Below are 24,137 nucleotides of genomic sequence, written 5' to 3'. Positions count from 1 at the left end.
AGTCTGTTACAGTAATGAGTACGGCTTGTTACCCAGGGTAGAGCATTCAGTTTTCACCTCCCAGTCTGTAGTTAATCTTTATTTCTTGCGCCTTTAAAAATCCCTTGTATGTTGGACAAATACAGAGGTTTGTATGCTTCATGTAGGAAAGCAAAGTACTTTTGGAGAAATTTGGAGGAAGAAGCTTGTGTCCTAGAGAAAAGAGGGAAGGAAAAAAAAACACACCAAAACAACACACCAAACCATAACCCCAAACAAACAAAACAAACCAGGTGTGGGAGGTTTTAAGAGGTTTTAACAATTAGATACTTCAGGTGATAGATCTGGTATCTTCTGCCACAAATTCAGAAGGTGACGATTTTCTTACGCAACCGCTCATTCAGTTTCAGATTGTTTTACAACTCCCAGCAATAAGAACATGTACTGCAATTTTAGTATCTAGCATGTGTGATTACAGTTGGGCAAATCATTAGCAACAGAGTATTTTTCCACTTGGTATCTCTAGCTGTGGAAATGAAGTAACAGCAAGTTTGAAGAGATGATGCATCTGAATGTATCCTTGTCCAGAAGATTAGTTGATCAAAGGCATTTTAAATTCAGAGATCTTCATAGTTTTGCACTGTCTAGCACTTGTTCAATCAGCTGGACTTTTAATGAATTATAAGAATGCTGTTTCATCCAATTAAAGTAGAATTCAAAGCACTCCTGATGTTTTCCAAATTGGTGAAAGCTTAACAGCTTTTTGCTTCTGCTGCTGACAATGTCATATATCTAACTGAACCCAACAACAGTAATAGACTTGGTTTTCAGTTCTGACTTACACATAAGCCTATGTGTTGATGTTTGTAAACCTAATTTGCATTAAGTCTTTAGTAATTGTTCTAGCAAACACCAGAATGTTAGTGCATGCTGTGACCTGTCATCCATTTTATCTGTAGCAGCATGGTGATTTTGTGCCTTTGTATATATGGAAACTATATTACTTTACTCTTTCCTCTGTGATCAACGGATACATGAGGAGTAGAGGTATTCATTAAATAAGGAATGTACTTCTGTCAGAAGAGTGGAATTACAGGCTGTCAGGTTATCATATGTACTATTTCATCTGCTCAATGGGATTCCATAGTGCAGGCTTTTACAGCCATTTTCTGCAAAAGGAAATAGCGCTCATTACGTTTGGGAAAATAAACCATGAAATTGTGGGCAGTAATGCCACCACTCAGAGCCAGAAAAGCTCTTCTTCTCAGAGGCAACGGTGTTGCAGATTTCCAGAGCAGGTACATTGTTACAACTGTAGGTACTCTCAGGAAAAGTCCATCACCAACCTGATGTTCAGTGGAGAGCAAATCACATTATGGATTTATTTGCCTCCAATATTGATGTGTCCAGTATTTTAGTATGGTACCTATTCATCCTAAGGAGGAATCTACCTTGGATGATTGTCTAAAGCATTTTTATGTCCTCACTAACTATAGACGCTCCTATTTATGCTCCTGATTTGTAGGCCTTTTTTTCTCTGCTGTAGAAGGATATTGCCAGATTTAATTCTGGTCACAATTCTGGAAAAGAAACCTATTTTTTTTGTAGTTATGGATCCATGGCCTGCTTCCTGCTTTTTCCTGTTCTGTCTCTCAACCTTCCTTTCTGGTCTCTTCCCTCATTTCTCATACTTAATGTTATTTTTGTCTAGTGCAGTTGGTTTCCTGATAAAATCAGACAAATGTAATCTTTGTGTCGTAATTTCTGACTAATAACTTCTGAAGCTGTAATCAGTTTCAAACAAACTTGACAGTGGGCCAGAAGTCTCAAAGATAATCAAGTATCTACAACCTTCCTAGTAAGGCAGGAGTTAGGGAAATGAGGCCCAAGTTAGAACTTCCCTGACTTTTTGGACCTCAGCTTTCATCTGCTCCAACTGTGCAAGCTTCACTATGGAGAACTGTCCTCATGCAGTGTGAACCACTAGCATCAGTTTTAATGGCTTGGGTCCACATAACTAGCAGAGATTCACCCTGCTCACAAAAACGCTGTATAAACCTTGTGCCTATCCTTACCTAAAAATGGTGGTGCACCTTTACGCACCTGCCTTACTGACTTTGTCTTGTAGCCAGTTCAGCACAATAAGCTCTCAAGAGGTATGCTGCTCTAGTAATCTCCCAAACAGCCCTGTGATAATTTCAGCAATTGCTTAAATTGAAGAGTTTAAGAAACATTCTGTTTTTTGCTTTTTAAAATAACATCTTTCTCTTTTTTGGTTTTGTCTTGTGTGCTGTGTAGCATACTTCTCTACTATTTAGCCATTTCCTGCTTCTTATTCCAGTGTACATGCTTTCCTGACTCATCAAGTACCCTCTTTCACTGTTCTCATTATCCAGGTATGTAGATATTATAAAGTATGCTGCCTGTCCTGTTGCCTGTGACAGCTCCTTTTGCTTTTTTTGCTGGAGTCTCTGCAGTACTGATTTTGTCTTCTTCAAGAATAGTGGCTCATAGTAATAGAAGGGAAGTTGGCTCAGGATGCTGGTTAGCACCTGAGACCAGACAGCTGATTGTCAGTGTTGGGTATATGACACAAATTGCCACACAGCAAATTACCTGGAATGAACCTTTTGGGAGACACTAGTGTTTCCTGTCCTCAGTGCCTCTGAGCAGCTGTTAAGGCTGTGATGTGCAGCAGTCATACTGAGTTCTGTACTGCAGCAGAAGCAGCAGAAAGTGAAACTAGTTTTCATACAGTCAGGTGTTTACAAACAAGGTGACTAAAAGTGGGATTGAAAAAGCCAAGGTATTACCATTTTCCATTTTCATTTTTCAGGCTGGTTTTAAGCAGCATATGTTCATATTTTGCCCATTAGCATATGTAGAATATTTTAAAATAGCTACATATATAAAATGCAATGTATGCATGTTTATATATATATATATATATATATATACACACGTCTAAAGTTTGACCTGAGATCTCCCCTGATATATATTGAAGCTAAATATTCAATGGCTGAATTTCCCTCCCCTGCCCCCCTTTCCTCTATTTGCGTGGTTGGTCCAGTTCCCTCTTTAGAAGTGGAACTTGGAGCCTCTGAGATCTGCTCAGCACCCAGCCAAATCACGTAGAACAGCGGACGGCAACGCAAGTACCACGCTCCTGACTCCTGGGTCTGCTCTCGCACCCCCGCTTCTCCTCTGCTGGCGCAGTCTCACCACTCGCTGCCAGGCCCTGCGGCGAGCGACCGCGGCTGTCGCAGGAGCCCGGGCTGGGCCGCCGCTTCTCCCCTGGGCTGTGGCGGCTGCCGGAGGTTCCTCTCTGTCCTGCGGTGGGTGGCTGGGGCGAAAGAGCCCCGTTTCCCTGCGGCCGGGATTGAGGGGTCCGCGATTTGTCGTCCTCAGGCTGCTGACGGTGTGGGACGCACCGGAGAAAGGCTGACGGCGGTGCCGTCGGGCCCGAGGCGGCCCGGGCGGGCGGAGGCGTGCCCGGCGCTAGGACCCAGGAGGACGCGCGGCAGCTCTGCGGGCCGGATTACAAATTCGCCGTGACTCAGTCTGCTGGGCGCGGAGCACAGCGGGAGCAGGTCGGTGTCGTCCCTCCGTGCGGCCCTGGGGGGTGGGCCAGGCTGGCGGCGTGCGCGCTGCAGGACTGAGAGCTAGAGCGGGCCAGGCGGCGCGGCGACCCTCCTCTCCGTTCCCTCCCTCCTTCGGGCCTGTCTGCTTTTCCGCCCGCCTCCTCGGCCTGGGCCCTGCCGCACCGCTAACCGCGGCCGCCTGTTGTCTGGTGTTTTCCAGCTAGCCAAGATGGAGTACGAGTGGAAGCCAGACGAGCAGGGGCTCCAGCAGATCCTGCAGCTGCTCAAGGAGTCCCAGTCCCCGGACACCACCACGCAGAGAGCGGTGCAACAAGTATCCTTGTCCGGGGCGCGGGCGGCGGGGGGCAGCGGGGGCCCTAGCGGGTGGTGGGGAGGCCCGGGCGGCGAGTGCGGCCTACGCGGCGGCGGGCCGGCACTGCGGCGGCGGTGGCCGGGCATGCCGTGCCCTGCCCTCCCTGCGGAGCCGCCACAGCGCGGTGGGCCGAACCGCAGCCAGAGCGGGAGGCCGTGGCGCGGCGTTTAAACCGTCGGGGTGGCTGTGGGCCGCGGGGTAGCCCTACCCCTGCGGGGCCCGGGCACCTGTTGCGAGCCTGGAGCCAAGGGGCGGGTTTGGTTTTTTTGTGGGGTTCTTTGAAGTTTGGTTTTGTTGTTTGTTTGTTCCTTGTTGGTTTTTTTTTCTTTGCCCCCCAGCCCTTTCTATTTTTTTGGTGGTGGGAAGTGATTTTTTTTTTTTTTTTTTTTTTTTTTTTTTAAAGGCCAGGCTCTGGCACGGCCCCGCCGGTGTCAACCGCTTTCCCGGGTTCTCCCACGCTGGGCCAGCGCCAGCGCCCAGCCCCCAGTCTCGGGCGGGCGGGAGCGCGGCCCTCGCCTTGGCGGATCCCACCGAGCGGCCGGGGGTGCCCCGCAGCCCCCGGGCTGAGCAGGCGGCGCGGCAAAGCCGGGGCCTCCCGAGGTAATTCGGCGCAGGGATTCGAGACGAAAGCTGGCTGCGCGCTTTCATTGGCCTGCTGGCTCTGACACGGCGCGGTTCGCTACGTCGTGTGTTTCTGCATGCCTGGAAGCCGGAGCCTGAAATACTGCTTATTACACTCGTTAAAGCTAACGGGAAGGGGAAAATCTCCTGTATGTGGCTCCTTTTGCTGCTTTGCAGCACGTTTCGTGTTGATACTGTGGATTGTTGGGGTTTTACTCCCCGAGGACTCTCTTGGTTTTGGAAGTGAAGTAGCAAGGGTTTAGGGAAAAAATATTGAGATAGTAGAATTTTAAATTAAGACTAATTAAAATATAGGTGTTGGAAAATAAAGGCGGCACCTACTGTTGCCTGCTTCTTGAGCTAGCCATGTAAGTGTAATTAGAAGTCCTGAAATTCTTTGAAGAATATGAGTTTATCATCTTGATCCTATTTTTTTAAAAAGACACTTGCTTGAAGGTCTCCAGAAAGCAGCAGAATTTATTTAAGTAGGTAAGAACGTGTACATGTGTGTATATGTATATTTACATTATTTTAAGAGCTTAGCTTGAAGCCAAGTTTGTTTCGCTTGTAGGCTTTCGTAACAGATGTGGTCAGGCTTAGGAAGGCTTCTGCTCTTACCTGGAAGGTGATAGTAGTATTCATCTCAATCATCTTGTTCTTGCAGCTCTTTCAGATTTTTAAGATATTATTGCTTTCTTTGAAAAATCAGAAGTGTCTGAATGTTCTGATAATGCCCCAAACTTGTACTGGTGCTTTTTGGTATTTAAAATACAAAAGTTTTTACAGCAACAGTGTTTATAGTGTAGCTTTACTGTGAAATTACATTTTAAAGCTCTGCTTCAGGTAACTTAATAGCATGTGGTTTGCTTATTGAGAAGTAGCAGTGCAAGTGCAGGAAGGGCAGTATAGGTGATGGTGTATGTCTTGAAGATGAGTAAAAATTAACTGAGCAAAAGTGCTGTTAACTAATATTTGAAATTCTTTTTAAATGGTAAACTCCCTGCTGTGCTGAGATTCCTGTGTTTCAAGGAGGTCTTTGTATGTTGGTCTGTAGAGAAGTGGCACATTTTTACTGTTGTATTATACATGAGTTTGAGAAGGTGGTTTACTAGAATTCGGCAGATCATGTTCTACAATTAAAAAAAATCATATATATATGTCCTTTGAGATCGCTTCCTTAAGAAAAAAAAAAGTATCTGATGGCTGTTGTATTGTAGAGTGCTACTTGTAACATTCCAAAGCAGGGTGGTGGTTAATGGTTTCGGATTTAAAATATTTATGATGGGTTTGGTACATTTGAGTGCTTAGAACTCAAATATAAGCAACTGGGGGATTATAGCCACAACCTATCGTTAACAAAGTTATGAATTAGTAAGGCTTCAGATATTTTTCAAATGAAGATATCAGATGTTTCTTGGAGTAAAAAAATTAAAGTGAGTGAAGAAGTTGTCAAGAAAATATGGCCACTAAACTGTTTTTTGATTCCCAGACCAACTAAGTGTTTTCTTACTCAGTTTCCACTAAATACTGCTGTTTCAGTTCTTCTCACTTCTGCTGCTGCTTCTTACTTCATCCATTGGAATTCACAGTTGTTAGTAATGTTTGGCTGACTGTTTTGGTGATTATGTCTCTGAAGCTTGGAGAAGAAGAAAAATGTTTTAAAATGTGCTTCCTGGCTGTTACTGAAGGAGCTCTTTGGCTTGGCATCTTTGACAAGAATGTCTGCATGTGTGTTTTTTTCATTTCTAGGAGCCATGTAGAGTGTTCTGTCTTACTTTTCCTGACCATTATTATTATTGCCCTGACCATCCTCTTTACATTTCATCTTTTGTGTGTTTCACAGCAAAGGAGCTTGTTACTCTGATAAGCACTCTTTACTCTTGCTAAGTAGAAAAAGGGCAGGCTTCTCCAGCAAAGTTAGTACTTGGTCCAGACAGCCCAAATATCCAAAATCAAGTTTCGTTAAGCTTGTGATTGAGGCACTGATTGTTGGTCATGGGAAGGAAGTAGATCAGTTACTGGAAGGGATTTACTGGGTGTTGTGGTTTAAACCCAGTCAGGTAATTCGTTCGCTCACTTACCCCCCTTTTCTTGCCCTCCCCCTGCTCTCGGAGGGACGGAGAGGAGAATCGAAAAGAATGCAACTCCCACGGGTTGAGATAAGAACTGTTTAGTAACTAAGGTATAACACAAATCACTACTGCTACCACCAATGATAATAATGATAAAGGAAATAACAAGGGAAGAGAATACATCATCTCACCACCAGCTGACCGATAACTCGCCCCCCCCAAGCCCGACCAAGCTCTGACCGATACCTCCTCCAACCCTGCAGTCTCCCAGCCCTTCCGGCTACTCCCAGTTACATCCTGGGCATGACGTGCTGTGGTATGGAATACCTCTTTGGTCAGTTTGGGTCAGGTGTCCTGTCTCTGCTTCCTCCTGGCTTCCCCTCCTCCCTGGCAGAGCATGAGGCTCACAAAGTCCTTGGCCAAACCAAAACATCGCTTGTTATCAGCTCTGTTCCCGAGCTGAAAGTCAAAACACTGCACTACACCAGCTACCAAGAAGGGGAAAAATGACTGCTACTGCTGAACCCAGGACACTGGGCCATCAGGTCCTAACATACATGTACTTGGCTAAGGCTTAGCTACTTTGAATGTTTAGCGATTTAGCTAAACAGCACGTTAAATGCTAGTGGAGGAAATAATCTTACTTCTTCTTTTTCTTGATTGTTTGCCATACTGATGATATGTAGTGTGTTTAGTAACTCAGAGGTGACACTGTACTGACTTAAAATGTTGATGTTGAATACCTATTAGTTCCAGGGTGTGAGAACAGGATACAAGAAGAATGCCAGATCAGTGCTCTAGCCAAGCAGTGTCAAAATACTGGGAAATTTGGGGCCAAAGTAATGACAATTTTGGGTGAAACAACTACCTACTTTCACAGGTGTTCGGAGACATAATTAATTTCTTTCTGCAGATGAGGAAATTTTTCTCATTTTAGTTTTTTTGGGTTGGTGGGTTTTTTGTTGTTTTTTTTCTTTTTTTTAATGAGACTGGGGATAAGCATGAATTTCTTGGTACAACTGTCTGTGCATTTATGATTAAACAGGTTCCTATTGCTGAAAGCTCAGGCTGTGACTAGTTAGCATTGTAAAGAAGCATATGTCTAATTTTAAAATTAGTATCTTATCAAATTCATAGTTGTTGCATTTTAATACTGAAATGCTTTTGTTTGTTGTGGAGGAGAAAAAATGTATTATGGGACTGTGTCTCAGTGGATTCCATAGATTTTGTGGGCTTCTAAGTATAAATACTGAAATCCAAAACTGGAAGGAGGAAGCTTCTTTTAGTGGTTTTACGAATATTTTTAAGGATCTGTTGTTTTCTGTGTCTGTCCCTTGATTTTATTTTATTTTCAGATTTCTTCATAACTGAAAGCAATTGCTTCATTAAGAAAATTACAGAAACTTTTTAGATGGTTCATAGTTCGTGTATTGTGAGCTTATATTCACTGCTGGTTGAAGCAATGCAGCAATGTGTAACTGATTTAATAATCTTTGTATCCAGAAAGCTGTAAATGCTGTGCACGAAGATTCAACTTTCCTTAACACTTTCTCTCTTCAGAAACTAGAACAACTCAATCAGTATCCAGATTTCAACAACTACCTGATTTTTGTTCTTACTAAGTTGAAGTCTGAAGGTAAGTTCTTGAGATACTGTTTTATTCTCCTTCCTCCCCACCCCCATTTTCTTTAAATAATTTATTTTGTTTAGCTTGAAAGAAATAAGAAACTGATGCCTATAGTTGGTTGCGCTCCATAGTCAGTAGAACTCATTTATCCTCTCAGAAGTCTTTGTTGAAAAAAATCTGGTGACATAATGGTGCTTGTAGTTTCAACTTTGGAATAGTTTCCATTGTAAATGTCCTATGAAATCTTCCCAGAAATGTGGGAGCATCATACCTCTATCAGACTGCAGTGAAATTGTGTAATAATTTTCATGAATCATGACTATACACATTATAAAATGTTCTGCTAAATTCAGTTATGATAATGATCTCCTTATTAATGAGACTTAAATATTTTGAAGATCACATTCTAGAGTTGTCTGAAGATGATGTCTCTCAGAATCTTCATTCTAAAGTCTTCATTCTAGTAAAATACAGTTAGAAATCAACTGACTACGTACTGTTGTCCTGTTCCTATGGATGTTAGTCCAGACTGCATACAGCATACTGTATAGCCTCTACTAGTTGATAAATCCAGACAGTTCCTTAGTAGTGATCATGAATGTATGGAAGATTTTTTCCAATGTACTACAGCTACTAATTTTTGAGGTCTATGATAGTGAAAAAATTCTGTCAAGATTTGGGAGGAAGGAAGAAAGAGGAGGATGAAAGTACAATTTCATAATTAAAGGCTGGAGTATAACCCAGTGTTTCTGTGTATCCTATCATAGAATAGGATACATATGAAGTCTTCTGAGCATCTATTAAGGCACTGGGGGAGATTTAAGAGAGACAGGTTTCAAGACCTGAATCAGCCTGAATCAGGATGTTAAATTTTTGAGCAAGGTGCCAGTGTAGATACTCCATATGCCTTACACCATTAACAGAAAAATGAAAAGCAGAATGAGTCGATTAGTGGGATCTGGAGTCTGTACAAAGTATGTGATGAGAAGTGTGTTCCACTTCCCCCTTCCCCTCCCCACAAAAAAAAAGAAATTGTTTTTAACTCTGCTTTAGATGCTAATTTCCCCCTCTCCATTCTGTTCACTACTTAAGCTTAGGGTTCTACACGCTGATGTTTTTAGTGATGTGTCAGAATCTCTCTTCCAAACAGGTCTCCTTAGATTATCCAGTAGTCTTTACCCTTCTTAATGTTTAGACACATCAATAGTTTGAAATTGGATGAAGACTAGGAGATGTTAACTATTATAAAATGGTTCTATAAAGGTGTTTTATCTTAGGGAAAAAAAAAGCGATCTGACAGGTTGAAGAGGCAAGCAAGTAGGGGACAAGTAGAAAATTAACTTCTAAGAGGAGGGGTTTAGCATCCAATTGCAGTGATACTTCTCACAGGTACAACAGGTTTCTTGTGAGACTGCTGAGAAGCAGCTTTTGCTTCAGAAATGCTCTTTTTTCTGCATCAGTGACAAAGTAATAATCTTTTGTCCAAAGGAACTGTATTTTAACTTTCTATATCTAGTTCAGGAAATTTGCACAATATTGAGAGTGCTATATGTGAATCCGGTGTTGGTACTTTTCATAGTATTTGCCAAGTTTAAATATCCTGTTACCTTGCTTGGGTAAGACTAATGAGAGATGATGGAAGAACTGTTGGTTGGATTTGCTTTGAATCCAGCCAATAGCCATCTGTAGTCCTTCATTATACCTGCCTAAGCAAGGTAAAGTGACCATTAGAACTGCCATTTAATAGCTCTTTTGTGCCAGTAGGGGAAAATGTCATGGACTCATGAGGTTGATAACAGTCTTCAGTACATCTGGGAAAGTATTCCTTCCTTTCCCCTCCTGAAGAGGGTTCTGTTAGTGGCCTACAGCTTTGCCAAGTTTAATATTTTATTTTACTTTTTTTTTTTTTATGGAAACAAATGCGTGCTTTCCATCACACACCATAGCATAGATATTTATGCTGTGTGAAGTTCATGCTTTTATTATGGCCATACCATCCCTGCAGAAGGAGCCATGAAAATAAGCTTCCAACATCAGTGTCAGTTTATTCAGTAAAATTTAAGGTGATTTCATAGTGCATGATAAAAGGAGCTTGGTTTCATAGCAGATGGGACTAACCTTTCGTCCAGATTTTGCCACTGCTGGAACCACTGCTGAGAAAATTGCTTAAGGATACATTTAGGTAACAGCTCCTGAATGTGGAAATTTTGTAATGGTTGATTAAAATGGGTGTTAAATAGCCTCATTTTACTGCAGCAGATTTTGAACCAAATTATCTTTGGCCTTAGTTTTCTGTCTCTGTGGGCAAATAACTTTGCAAGCAAAATTTTATTTGCAAGGAAATGACTTTGCTTGCAAAGCTGAATGTTTCATTGAGGCCTGCCTTTAAGATACTTAGGTAAATCTTATGTATAGGAAACATGCATTGGGTTAGTACCAGACATACTACTTTTCAGTTGCAAAAAGTGTTAAGTTCTTTTTCTCACCAGTGTTAGCTTGATCAGGCTTCTGTGCTTGTGACTTGCTGGTTCTAGGTCTATTGTGAAACTACTGTGTATATGTAGTGGTTTTGTTGGTTTTGTTCTTAAATTCCGTGGGCTCTATTAATCAGTTCAAGCTTGTTCAGCTTTGGTCTTCCTGGAAGCACGTATTGCCCTGCTACCATTTGATCAGTGAAAATGTATGGCCTGGCTTGTAGCTTTGGTATACACATGCCTTACCTTTAAACACTTTCTTTTTCCTTTTTTTTTTAATTAGTGCACATTTTTAAAGATAGTGTTGTGAATCTGGACAAACCCCAATGTTACAAATATCACAGAATATAAAAAATGTTGAGGAAATAGCATTCAGTCCTGGAAGTCAGATAGTAGGCAGGCTGGTAGAGTAAAATACAATCCCAAACATTAAAGATTTTGGTGTAAGTCTGCAGAGTGTACTTGGAAGCATGATGTTCAGATCTTCCTTGGGTGAGGTGGAGTCCAGATTAACTAAAATGTATGTGAATGAAGGAAGCTTGGGTTTACTAAATTATCTGCAACTGAAAATACTGTTCAGATGCTCTGTTAGTATAGCTATTCTTGGTTTCGCAGGTGTAAAACCTCTCAGGTAATGTAATGGCACTGCCCTGCCTTAGTGTTGTTCCTTTTTGCTGTTGTTTTGGTTTTTTTTTTGGTTTCTTTTTTGGTGTGGACTTTTTGTTTTGTTTTTCCCCTGATGTCCCATGAACTAAGCTCAGAATCTTGTAGGCTTCTGTGTTCTGTTAATGAGCTGTTTTCTGGAGTGTGTGCATGTTGCTGCTTCTCAGATCACTTTCTTTTATGTGTGCCTGATTGATATAATCCAGTGCTGCAAGGAAGTATCAGCTTTGCCTCTTTTGCTGCTTGCTTACCTGCAGCTTCCCTTCTTTGTTCCAAGCCATATGTCTGAATCTTCCTTGTCCACGTTTTTGCTTCTGTAGTCCAAGTCTATTCCCTTGAAGGAAAAGATGAAAGTGTTATCCTCATTTCAGCTTGCTTGCTGTCTTGCAAAGGCTAGTTCTAGCGTCTAGTTAAGGTAATTGATGCAGTTGTCCAAGACATTTGAAGCCTGAGGCAGGTCAGAGGAAGGACCTGTAAGTGTCATAATACAGACAATTCATATTGTAAGCAGAAATTCAGAGTTTGTTTCAGGCGTTGTTGATCGTAATGATGTAGTTCCCAAAGTTGTCTGTATCAAAGCCTTGGTTTGTTTATACCTTCTGCGAGTGACTGATTATAAGATATGCTGCAACCCCCCAGACTAAAATAGGCTGACCAAAAAAAAGCATCTTTCTTAAATCATCTGTACTGTCCTTTTGTAGGACAAGTTCATCAATTCCCTGGTGTTTTCTTATTATTTCTAACCCGGAATTACATTATCATACTTTACCTCCCACAGCATCCCGAATTTTGTGAATGAGAGGTGCATCTGGCTTGCACTGAATTATCAAAAGATGTCCATTGCTATTCACCAGGAATACTCTCTAATCTTCATAAATCCAGTTTGTTGGTTAGGTAGCATTGGGTATGATGAGTGTCACAATCCTGCTGTAGTATTTTGTCGATGCAAGGTTGTGTGAGCATACTGTGTCATGACGGGTCCTACTTGCATGAGCAAAGTCTACTGCATTTGGTAATACTTCTCTGTAAGGAGAAACTAAATTGAGACTTTGTAGCTGCCGCAGACCATTCCTGCTGTGTTTCTGCATGTATCCATTCTTTGTTATCTTCACACCTCTCAGCGCAAAATGGGAAGCAGTCTTTATGTGAGGTCAAGACTTAATGTGGCATTCTGCTTGGCCTAATATAGCCTTCATGTTGGTAGATGTTTTATGTGAAAAAAATTGCAAGAACAGAAGTGGTGTTAAAGCTTACCACTTCTTAAGTAGGGTTTGGCATACCTAATGAATCTGTGTGGTGGAAAAAGAACAGAACTACTGATATAATGTCTGTTCTAGTTAAGATTCAGACTCTCATCCTTATTCCCAAAAATGCACATTTCCATTCTCAGACCTACCTTTTATCCTTCTTAGACAACAGAGGACATGGTTAGTTTGTGCATGGTTTCTGTAAAATTTTGCATTTGTCTCCCTCCAGTGGGCTCTTTGTAGGACCTAGGCTAATGGGAAAATACAGAGACAAATACATGATGGTCCTGGTAGCTTTCTCCTGACATGTGTAGCCATAGTTATGTATTCTGTTGCAGCTATACAGAGCCTTTGTTATCTGGGACTGTGTTTTAGTGACTGACTCTTCACCCCATGCTAATGTGGAAACTCTGGTCTTTGGTCTCAACAGTTATCTCAGTGTGGATTGCTCATGACCTGATGTAAGGCTGTCACTGTCAGGGATCAGAATCTCAAGATGAACTTTTACTCTGAAGGTGAATGAGATGGGTTTGAGAACACTACTTTAATACTGCTTTTGTAATAAGCTTTAAGGGTAGTCTTTCAAGTTTATTTCCAAATGCTTTGGAATTTATAAACCGGTTGAAGATAGAACAATGTCTCTGCAACTCTTGATCTTGTTCATATGATGACTTAAGTCAATCACAAACACAGAAATGTTACCAGAAGGCAATCACACTGCACCTTACTTTGACATGGAGCATTGCCATGATGGCAGGTCCTGTCCCCATCTCTTCTCTCCTCCCTCCCTCCACATTCCTCCCCCCACCCCCTGCCCAAATTCTTGTTTCAGCAGAAGTCTGCTCAGATGGTAGCGTTTTTTCTGGTAGTCATGATGCTAATAATTCATCTACCTCTGCAAGGACAATTTGGAACTGATTTTTATAAGCTGTTACTGGGATCCAGAGTGGTCTTGTAGGTTTGGTGTGAATGCCTTCTGATAAGTGTTGAAATTTAAACTTGATATGGACAGAAGTTTTCATGAGTCTATTCCATTATGAATGTTCATGATATGTTGGTTTTAAAAGAAATTTCAAGATGAGCAAGAAAAAGACCTTTGTGTGAAGTCAGATGTTAATTTGCTAGCTACCAGTTTCAGGAAGGTATCTTTGAATAGGTTAAATCCAGAAAAGTGGTTCAGCAGCTTTAACTGTTTAGTTAAAACAAATGCCCCTCCCCTTATACCATCATTCCTCATGATGTCCTTGGTAAGTATCCTCAGATTAACTGCCAAGGCATGAATCTGATTGCATTGTAATTCAGAAGACAGATTAATGTACCCTTACACTTTAAAATGCTGCATAACATAGGAAGTGTCCTACTTAAACAACAGCAAAAAAATTTTCCTTTAAGTTACGTACAAAAAGAAATTAATCCTGACTAAGATTTAGTAATCAATACATGAAGTAATGGAGGTGCATAAATATCTTAAGGGAAAACAAGTTTTGAGATAATGAGTTTTGATAGATTACTAAAAAATCCATGGTTTTCCCTGTGTGATAGCTAATTCTTCCTTTCGGTGCTTCTGTAGGGATACTGTAGTGGAGATATAAGGGAAAGGCTTTTCCTAGGAAGTTGTATGGCATACATACGAAATGTAAGAAGTGGGTTGCTTGCTTATTTATTTTAGTTCTTGAAAAAACTTTGAAGTTATCTAGTGCATTGTGTTATGTGATTCAATGCTTCAGGAATGCTTTCCTGAAGCTCCTTATTCTGAGCATCCAGAATCAGAGTGTGGGATCTCCATTATTATCTCTTTCCTTATCCCTGAGGTCCATACAAAGAAATTATTGAAAAAGAATAAGTAAAAAACAAATTTGATCGTAGAAAAAGTTTCGAAATTGCTACTGGGCATGAATCTTTGCCCAGCATACATAATGGTCTTTGATAAGTTACCTTAGAAGGGTCTGGAGCTGCTACCTGGGAATTCACTTGTGTCCAGAAGAGACAAAAGTGCTTCTGGAGATGCCTACACAAGGTCATGGGGAACTCACAGGAATGGAATTGCCTTTAACATCAACAAAACTCCTTAGGTAGCTACCTTGGAGGAATCTAGTGCTACTACCTGGGAATTCACATGTCTCCAGAGGAAGCAAACACTTCAGAAGGTGCCTGGGGGAACTTCCAGGGATCTACATGGGGCAGACTTTCACCAGCATATAGAGTGCTCCTCAGGTAAATACTCTAGAAGAGTCTGTGGCTGCTGCACGGAAATTCACCTATCTCCAGAGAAGACCATCACACTCCTGGAGATACCTGTTTCCAGGTTCCTGCAAGAAAGCCACCTAAGGAGTCCTGTGTATGCTGGCAAGTTCATGCTCTGTGCTTTGCTGAGGGTCCTCCCAGGCAATTTTGGAGTGTTTTTGCCTGTTAATTAGCCTAATGTCCTCATGTACTTATTAGCATTGGTTTAGGTTCTTTGAAAGTGTTGGTCACTGTAAGCATTTTGGGGTTCGGTCTTGGAATATATTTTCTCTCAAGTAGTTTATGGAGAGAAAGGGTGTTTTTTAAGTTTTTCCTTGATTCTTAAGGTTATCAAACTCTAGGGATTTTTTGCTATGCCTTTTTTTCAGAAGCTCACGTAACCTTTGGTAAGGTCTGGTTTGGACTCACAATGAATATGACTTTTTGGAAATAAGTTGGAGGTATTTAGCCAGCTATTTGAAGTCTTAGTGCATCTTATGAGCTGTATGTAGTCTGCTCTAAGAGGTCTTTCTTTGTATGCTTTGAAGTCAGACTCTGCTACTCAGTGGTGTTTGATTGTTTCTCATGTCAAATTCAAGTGTACTTAAAATGCCAAGTATCAAGCATCCCTACATAGTCTTTTCCTACAAAAAGGGGAAATGTTGGTGTGATTTATAAAGGCATTTCTGACGACCAAACAATACTACTTCATACAGTTCTGAGGTGCCTCCTACCTGAAAAAATGGTGCCTCCTACTTAAGAGGCTACGTGCAGGTGTCTGATTTAGACTGTGATGGCTTTTAGGAAGTAGCATCACCACCTTTTTCTAGATTTTCTGAAAGTGACCTTACTTTGAGGCATTAGGATGACAAAACTGTTTCAATGTGTTTGTTATCTTGCAGTGCTGGGGCAGGAGCAGTTGATATCTGACCACTTTCATAAAGTCAAGTCTAGCCTTATAAAAGAATGCCTGTTACCACTTTTCATGTGCAAGGGGAAACACCTTTTCTTTAATGCAAAAAGGGAGTGGAACCCAGAAAATGATCAAGTATTTTCCAATGCCAACAATAACAGTGCGCATGGCATTTGCCCAGCACCAGCACTGAGTATCTTTACAAAAGCCATATAAAAGCGCATCTTGATGCCATGTTTGAGGCTATGCATTACTACTGCTTTTGCAAAGCATTTTAAACTCATTTCTTCCTTTTCTATAATGGGAAGCTCAGTTTCTTTCCCTGTGCACTTAATGCAAAGGTCCTTGTCATGGAATCATAGAACGGGTTGAGTTGGAAGGGAACTTAAAGATCCTCTAATTCCAACCCCCCTGCCACAGTCAAGGGAGCCTTCCAATAAACCAGGTTGCTAAAAGTTCCATTCATCCTGGCCTTAAACACTTCCAGGGATGGGGCAGCCACAGCTTCTCTGGGCAACTTGTGCCAGTGTATCACCAACCTCAGGATAAAAAATTTCTTCCTGATATCTAAACTAAATCTTTTCCTGTCATTACAGGCCCTTGTAAAAAGTCGCTCCGCAGCTTTCTTGTAAGCCCCTTTAGGTACTGGAAGGCTGCTAAAAGGTCTTACAGAGCCTTCTCTTCTCCATGCTGAAGAAGCCCAGCTCTCAGCCTGTCTTCACATGGGAGATGCTCCATCCCTCTGATCATCTCTGTAGCCCTCCTCTGGACTCACTTGAGCAGGTCCACATCCCTGTTGCATTGGGGGCCCCAGTGTTGTCCACCCCCAACCCAACAAATAAGCATAGAAGAAGGATGATTCTATTTTCTAAATGTTCTTAAACTGCAGTAGTACCCTGTGTTGGTTATGTAGTTTGGGATCTTGTAGTGAGTCATACTCTCATCACACTGAATCTCTGTTTCTTAGTGAGGATTCTTTCACTCTTGTAGAATTCTACCATGGATTTAACTGCAAGATCAGGAAGTGATCTGTAAAATGTCATTAGAGAGAAAAGGTGTTGAGACAGTTTGTAGGGATATGATAGAGAAGCTGAAAGTAGGAGTGAAACCAGAAGATTATTTTTTTGTGGTTTTGCCACTCTGTAGATTAGTACAGTTTTTGGCATTCTGATTGACCTGTGGTCATTATTAGTTAGAATGCAGAAATTTCCATAACTAAAAGTAATACAATAAAGTAATGGTTGATCAGCAGTTCAACACTGTTTCCATATTGTCCACATCTCAGTTTTATTTACAACACTGTCTTCAGAAGCATAGTCTCGGCATCAGCAAAACACTTCCAGCTTTGTTTTGGTATCTTACCAATCTTCCTAAGCTTAGGCAGTTGTGTCAAATTATTTTCCATGACTCACATGAGTCAATTGAGCACTGATTAATTCCAGACTGGCTACTACATTTCAAGGTCATTTATGTGTTCAGATACACTAAATGTTTTGAAACATTGTCAGTCCTGCTTTTGACATCATAGCAAACCATACTGGTTTGTATTGTTATACTGAAGGTTACTTAAACATTAAAAAAAGAAATTAAAAAAAATAGGATTTTTTTCTTATAGGAAGCACATGATGGTGTCTCTACTGTATTCTTATATGTTTGGATGGAAGAAATTACTGATCTTGTACTTCCTATCTGACACTGCTCTGCTGGGATCCTTATTTTTTTTGTTTTAGCTCTTTTAAGAGAGCCAGTCACTCAGTAATGGATCAGAACTCTTCATGTGCAACAGTAACACTTCATGATTTTTTTTTTTATCACATTTTGTATTATTAAATCCATACCAGTAGTTACACACAGGAGAACTTTTTTTCTGTTTCTGAAAAAGTCTTAACAGCTATACAACTGAAATCAACAGACAGAGCAGTTCTTTAGAAAAAGTCTCACCCTAGCTTTTACAGTTGCTAATCTCACCCTAGCTTTTAAAGTTGCCAGTACCATAAGAGTAATAGGGCAGAATACAGCCGTGTTCTAGACGCTTTATCACAGTCTGTGAATGGATAATGTAACCCTCATCCCAGTCGCTCAGTTCTTTTAGCCATCTAGGAATTTAGGCTCTAAGGAAGAGAGGATGAAAAGGCATGGTGAAACAAATGCTAACCTGGACTTTCAGGTGAGCTATGAAAACATTGTTGCTTTTACATGTGCACCATATATCATACAAACCCTTATTAGAGAAAATATAGATGTATGAGGACACACTCTAGTTCTTAAAAGCACTGCAGTAGTCATAAAATAATTGATATCTGTGTATGTTGTCATTTAAGCCCAGCCAGTAACTTGGAAGCATGCGGCTGCTCGCTCATTCCCTTCTCCCTACTTTCTTCCTCCCTCTGCTCCCGAAGGGATGGGGAGGAGAATCAAAAGAATTCCACCCACTGACCCACTACACCAGCTACTAAGAAGGAGAAAAATGACTGCTACTGCTGAACACAGGACAGTATTCACCCCTTTTTCCATACCATTCACATCATGCTCAGATCTCACATTTTTCAATATAGCATAACTCGTCTCATACATATATATATATTTATATATATTTACATATGTATATCCACCCACACATGTATATACACATGTATATACATCCACCCACGCACAAAGAGAGAGGTATCATTCCTTAGTGCATGGACCAGTCTCTATAAAGCTGCTGAATTCATCCGATCCATTATGTTGGACTTCATCTCTTGTAACAGTCTTTCAGAGCAGGAGAGACAGTGTGCAGTGTTGGACTGTTTCCTGCAGAACTTGCCTGGTCACTGCTGAGCTTGTCTGCTTTCATCATTGTTGGGATGATGGTCGGAGGGAAGTCAGGGCCAGCCACTGGTGACCTGAAGACATGTAGTAGGTGGGCTATAAAAGTGCTACATAGCAGGCAACAGCATACAATTGAGTTCATTGGCTGTTTTCTCCTAAAATCAAAACCCCTTGATGTACACATCAGACTTCCCCCATCTTCCCGCATTACCCACCAAGTATATCCAGGTCCCTGAGCAAAAGCAATCCCACGACTGGGTTTGCCTTTACCTGAAGTAGGAATAACCCAGACTGTCTTCCCCAGCAAATTTTTTATGTGCACCACAGGAACTTTATACCCTTCTACAGTATGTAAAATTTCTGACTGGACTGGGCCAGCCCTGCTGGCAAATCCTCTGGTGTTGACCAATCAGGTGTCCTTTGGTAAAGTGTGTATCCCAATGCTTGAAAGTTCCCCCACCCATTGCTCTCAGTGTAGTTTTTAACAGCCCATTGTACCGTTCGATTTTCCCAGAGGCTGGTGCGTGGTAGGGGATGTGATATACCCACTCAATGCCATGCTCTTTGGCCCAAGTGTCTATAAGATTGTTCCAGAAATGAGTCCCATTGTCTGACTCAATTCTCTCTGGGGTGCCGTGTCGCCACAAAATCTGTTTCTCAAGGCCCAGGATAGTGTTCTGGGCAGTGGGGTGGGGCACAGCATACGTTTCCAGCCGTCCAGTGGTTGCTGGTAAGGACATGGCACTTGCCTTGGTGGGTTGGTGGGAGTGTGATACAATCAATTTGCCAGGCCTCCCTATACTAGTACTTCAGCCATTGTCCTCCATACCAGAGAGGCTTTAACCACTTGGCTTCCTTAATTGCAGCACATGTTCCACAGTCATGAATAGCCTGGGCAATAGTGTCCATTGTTAAGTCCACCCCTCGGTCACGGGCCCATCTATATGTTACATCTCTGCCCTGATGGCCTGAAGCCATGGGCCCACCAGGCCAAAAATAATTCACCCTTATGTTGCCAATCTAAGTCCATCTGAGCCTCTTCAATCTTAGCAGCTTTATCCACTTGTTGGTTGTTCTGGTGTTCCTCAGTGGCCCGACTCTTGGGTACATGGGCACCTACATGGCGTACTTTCACCCCCAGGTTCTGCAGCCAGGCAGCGATATCTTTCCACAGTGCAGCAGCCCAGACGGGTTTACCTCTGCGTTGCCAGTTGCTCTGCTTCCATTGCTTCAACCACCCCCACAGGGCGTTTGCCACCATCCATGAGTCAGTATAGAGATAAAGTACTGGCCACTTTTCTCGTTCAGCAATGTCCAGGGCCAGCTGGATGGCTTTCACCTCAGCAAACTGACTCTATTCACCCTCACCTTCAGCAGTTTGTGCAACTTGTTGAGGACTCCATACAGCTGCCTTCCATCTCCGATGCTTTCCCACAATATGGCAGGACCCATCAGTAAACAAGGCATACTGCTTTTCACTTTCTGACAGTTTATTATATGGTGGGGCCTCTTCAGCACGCATCACCTCCTCCTCTGGTGACATTCCAAAATCTTTGCCCTCTGGCCCATCCATGGTGACTCCTAGAATTCCTGCATGACTGGGTTTTCCTATTTGAGCTCATTGTGTAATTAGTGCAGCCCAGTTACTCCATGTATCATCGGTTGTATGATGTGTAGGAGAGACCCTGCCTTTGAACATCCAGCCCGGCACAGGCAACTGGGGTGTCAGGAGGAGCTGTGCTTCAGTGCCAGTCACTTCTGAAGCAGCTGAAACCCCTTCATAGGCTGCCAGTATCTCTTTTCAATTGGGGTATAGCTGGCCTTGGATCCTCTGTATCCCGGACTCCAAAATCCGAGGGATTGACCTCGAGTCTCCTCTGGAGCTTTCTGCCAGAGGCTCCAAGCAGGACCATTCTCCCCGGCTGTGGTGCAGAGCACTGTTTTTGCGTTCTTTTTTAATGCCTGGGTTTTCTTCTAAATGCCTGAGTATCAGATTCTGTGCTGCATCACAAGCTCAAATGATTGTTATTTGTTTAGCACTTCAGTTCTTTGTGATTTCTGCTTGTCACGTCTCACTATGGTGATAATTGGTTTTGCTGTTTGTTTTTAATCTTTTTCTTGCTCCATGAATTCTTTTTCATTTGTCAGAGATGTGACTTTTACTATGAATCAGTCCTGTGGAATCTTTGTTGCAGGTCTGTGGGAAAAAACACTTGCTATGAGGAGAAGTCTTTCTTGGCTAAAGCAATGGATTTAAGATGTTTCATGCTGCTATTTATGAAGAAAAAAAATGTTGCTGAAGTTTCACCTTAATGCGACCTTGATTTTTATCTAAACCAGGTGGCTAATCTGCCTATTTCTGACACAGAAGAGACATAATAGTATCTCTGCTTGGTTAAATGGAAGCTGTTGCCTTGTTCCTTTTGTATTTGTAACCAGGCATTCTAAAGGATTAATGTTTTTCCTTAATGCACTGTTCAATGTTTTCATGCTGGAGCTTGTACAAATTCTCGTTAATGTACCATATTCTAATCAGCCTTTGGTTGGCATTCTGACTTCTTTCACCCCAAGAAGATATTTCTGGCTGATACAAAAGGAGTAACTAGTGTATTCTGATCTTAAGTGTGGCTGCTGACAATGATTTATTGTGGCTTGTAAGGGTTTTAAAGTCAAACTTCTTTTGCTTCCTTGCTCTCCAGGTACAACTTTGAATCTTAATAATCATTTATGGAGGACTGGATTCTTCCAAGATGTATATACCTGTCAATGGATTATAATTATGTAAAGCATTCAGAGTTTGACATAACTATATTGGTGTAAGAGTTTATGCAGAGATTTTACTTTTAATTGGGAGAGTGCTTCAGGCAAACCTGAGACTGACTGATCAGTAGTTCAAGTAAGAACTCTTTCTTTAGGTCATTTTCCACATGGTCTTTAGTGGTACTTCAAAAGTTGAAGCAAAGTTTAAAAATTATGTGATTTGATTTGCCAAGTAATAGTAGAGTAGCACTTGTCTGGTCTCACTGCTAAATTCTGTAGTTGAGAAGTTTGTCCACTCATCCAGTCTTTAATATTTTTATTTAAAATAATAACCCTTTCTTCCCTCCTTCTCCACTCTCCCAGAAAAGTTGTTGGCCCTTGAAATGCAGAGCTGTGCAAGTGAAATGATTTTTGGTTTTATATTGTTTAGAAGTTTGTGGGTATTTTGATTTGGGGAAATCTCCAGGAACTCGCCAACAAAGTTGAAGCTGACAAGCAGGTATTCTTTATTGCGGCGCTGGGAGACATGGGGGGTAGCTTCACCTAACATGTGTTCCCGTATTGCTAAACAAGCCATCTTTATATAGTCACTGTGCATGCATGTTCATTACGTACGTACATGCATATTCATGCGGCTGCGTATGAATTATGTCATTTTTCCAGAAAGTTTCCCCACATGCGTACAGAAATGTGGTGGTGGTCTCTGAGAGTCATTTACTTCTTCCAACAGTCTTCATCACTTTGGTAGCCTTTGAAGCACGCGCAGTAGATAATATTTATACCAGCTTAATTGGCTCGGTAACACTGCAGACATAGAAATCACCCTGTCCTTCTACTTACCAGTTAGTTTAGCTGCAGCCCATCCTCGACAGTCCCAGGTACTCCCCATCCACACATCCTGTTTTTCTATCCTGTTTTTCTTACACTTATTTTTGTACTAAGGTCATAAGGACCTAAAACTACGCCAACTACAACGATTTATCCTATACAAGAGTTCTAATTATGTTCTGTAGCTGCACTCTACTATTTTTTTTCTGTGAAACATGTACCTCAGTTATTTTCCATTGCTACTGCTACAAAGCTATCAAACTTAATGCTACCTAAAACTGATTCTACTTATTTACAAAGGTTTATATTTTATCTTGTGATTTTTGTGCCTTCTAATCTCAAATCCCCCTTTTTCTGTTCTTTTTATAAATTTTTTTGCAATATTTTATATATCAGCATTACAATTTAGAGTCTTTTTGAAGTAGTTTCCTGTTTCTACTTGATGCTTGATTTCATTCCTTTTCCAATCTTCATAATTTATCCTAGATCGTTTACAACACCAGAAGGAACATTGTATCATACCACAAGTAATCAGTATTGAAAGAATTAATATTCCTGCAACCAGTTGCCTCAACCAGGGGAGATTAGTTAACCATGAAGTTAACTTTTTCCATATTTCTTCAAAACCCCAAGAGGGATCATCATTGGTCATTTCATGAAATATTTTAGTTTGTTTCCAGGTTCCTCCAGATCCGTTTCAGTTTTGCCACTTTGACCTATATAGGAACAGTAGCTCTCATTGATTATGGAACAAACTCCTCCTCCTTGTGAAGCCAGTAACAAATCTAGAGCCATTCGGTTTTGTAATACCAGTTTAGATAGGCTAGTTGTCTCTTTTTGTTCTGCTTAGATTGTATCAATAGTTTTACTTTCTGTTTCCTGTCTGGTTGCTGAGATATTTACAATTGCCTTCTCTAATTCACTTGCTGCCAAAGATGGAATTAGCCATCTCACAAAACTATGAAATGTGGTGTTCCATTCGGTAATAGGGTTAAACCCTCGCTTGGTCCATTTAACAAAAACTTCTAACCCAGGTTCCAGAAAGATATATGTCAATAATAGTAAGATTGGGTACCACAGCACCTAAAGTGCTTGCCCCCTTCCAACTGGGGGGTAGAGTCTTATAAGGATTTTCTCTACATAACCAATACCATCCTTTCCCTTCAGGAATGGCCCACCACTGGACTACGATACCATCTGTGTTAATAGTGTGATTGCAATTTGAATAGTTACCTACACCTGTGGCATTTAAACAAACATAATCTACTCTGGTTCCTTGTGTAATACACTTTTGTACACAGGTATAATATTTTCTACTTGGATTAGGATTAACTATCTCAAGTGTTAACTTTTCGCTTGGACATAGATTGCTGGTGTTCACCCACAAATTTGTCCATGAGATAGTGCAGGGAATTGAAACACCAATTAATGGAAAGTCCAGATTTTCTCCTGATTTAGGCAACTGTGCACACACCCAACAGTCACTACAGTTAAAAACTTTAGTAACACTGTGCATTAATTTCAGGTATAAATTTTGGTCCCAAGCTTGTATGCTGATTATCATAAAGTCCAGATTGTAACCAACGCAGTTTCATACGTAAGGGTCCTGTAGGTTCGATCAATCAATTTCTAATTTTTTTTGCTAATTTCTTGTAACAATTTTGCACTAAAATGTGAGAAGAAATTGCTGCTGGTACTCCAAAATGAGGTATTACCTCGTTTAATAATGTTTTAATTACTTGTCTTCCATTATTTATTCTACAAGGGAATGCTTCTGGCCACCCTAAAAAAGTATCTGTTAACACCAACAAATACTGGTAGCCTCCTTTTCTTGGTAATTCAGAAAAACCTATTTGCCACTGCTGTCCTGGGTAACTTCCTCTCCCAGTTGTCCCTATTTGATTTCTATTTTCAGTTTTAAGATTATTCTTAAGACAGAGCTGACATTGTTTTGTCACTAGTTGA

At 41.3% G+C, this 24,137-nt stretch overlaps 1 protein-coding gene across 2 annotated transcripts in view; it reads left to right on the top strand.

The window, feature by feature from the left end:
* TNPO1 (transportin 1) overlaps positions 1-24,137 on the top strand; it is a 78,300-nt gene that overhangs the window by 9,158 nt on the left and 45,005 nt on the right. For both annotated transcript variants that reach the window (XR_009963550.1, XM_062612470.1), the window contains exons 2-4: positions 3,388-3,569; positions 3,781-3,894; positions 8,187-8,262. Coding sequence is in view for 1 of the 2 variants with exons in the window: in XM_062612470.1 (XP_062468454.1) it covers positions 3,790-3,894; positions 8,187-8,262 (181 nt within the window). In the remaining variant the exon portion in view is untranslated. The remainder of the gene's footprint in view (positions 1-3,387; positions 3,570-3,780; positions 3,895-8,186; positions 8,263-24,137) is intronic.

Source organism: Pezoporus occidentalis, unplaced genomic scaffold (genome assembly GCF_034315485.1).
Source record: "Pezoporus occidentalis ecotype Australia unplaced genomic scaffold, CSIRO_AGI_Poc_V1 ctg16, whole genome shotgun sequence".
Taxonomy (NCBI): domain Eukaryota; kingdom Metazoa; phylum Chordata; class Aves; order Psittaciformes; family Psittacidae; genus Pezoporus; species Pezoporus occidentalis.
The sequence above is the reverse complement of the archived record's forward strand: the minus strand, read 5'-3'. Positions and strand labels throughout refer to the sequence as shown.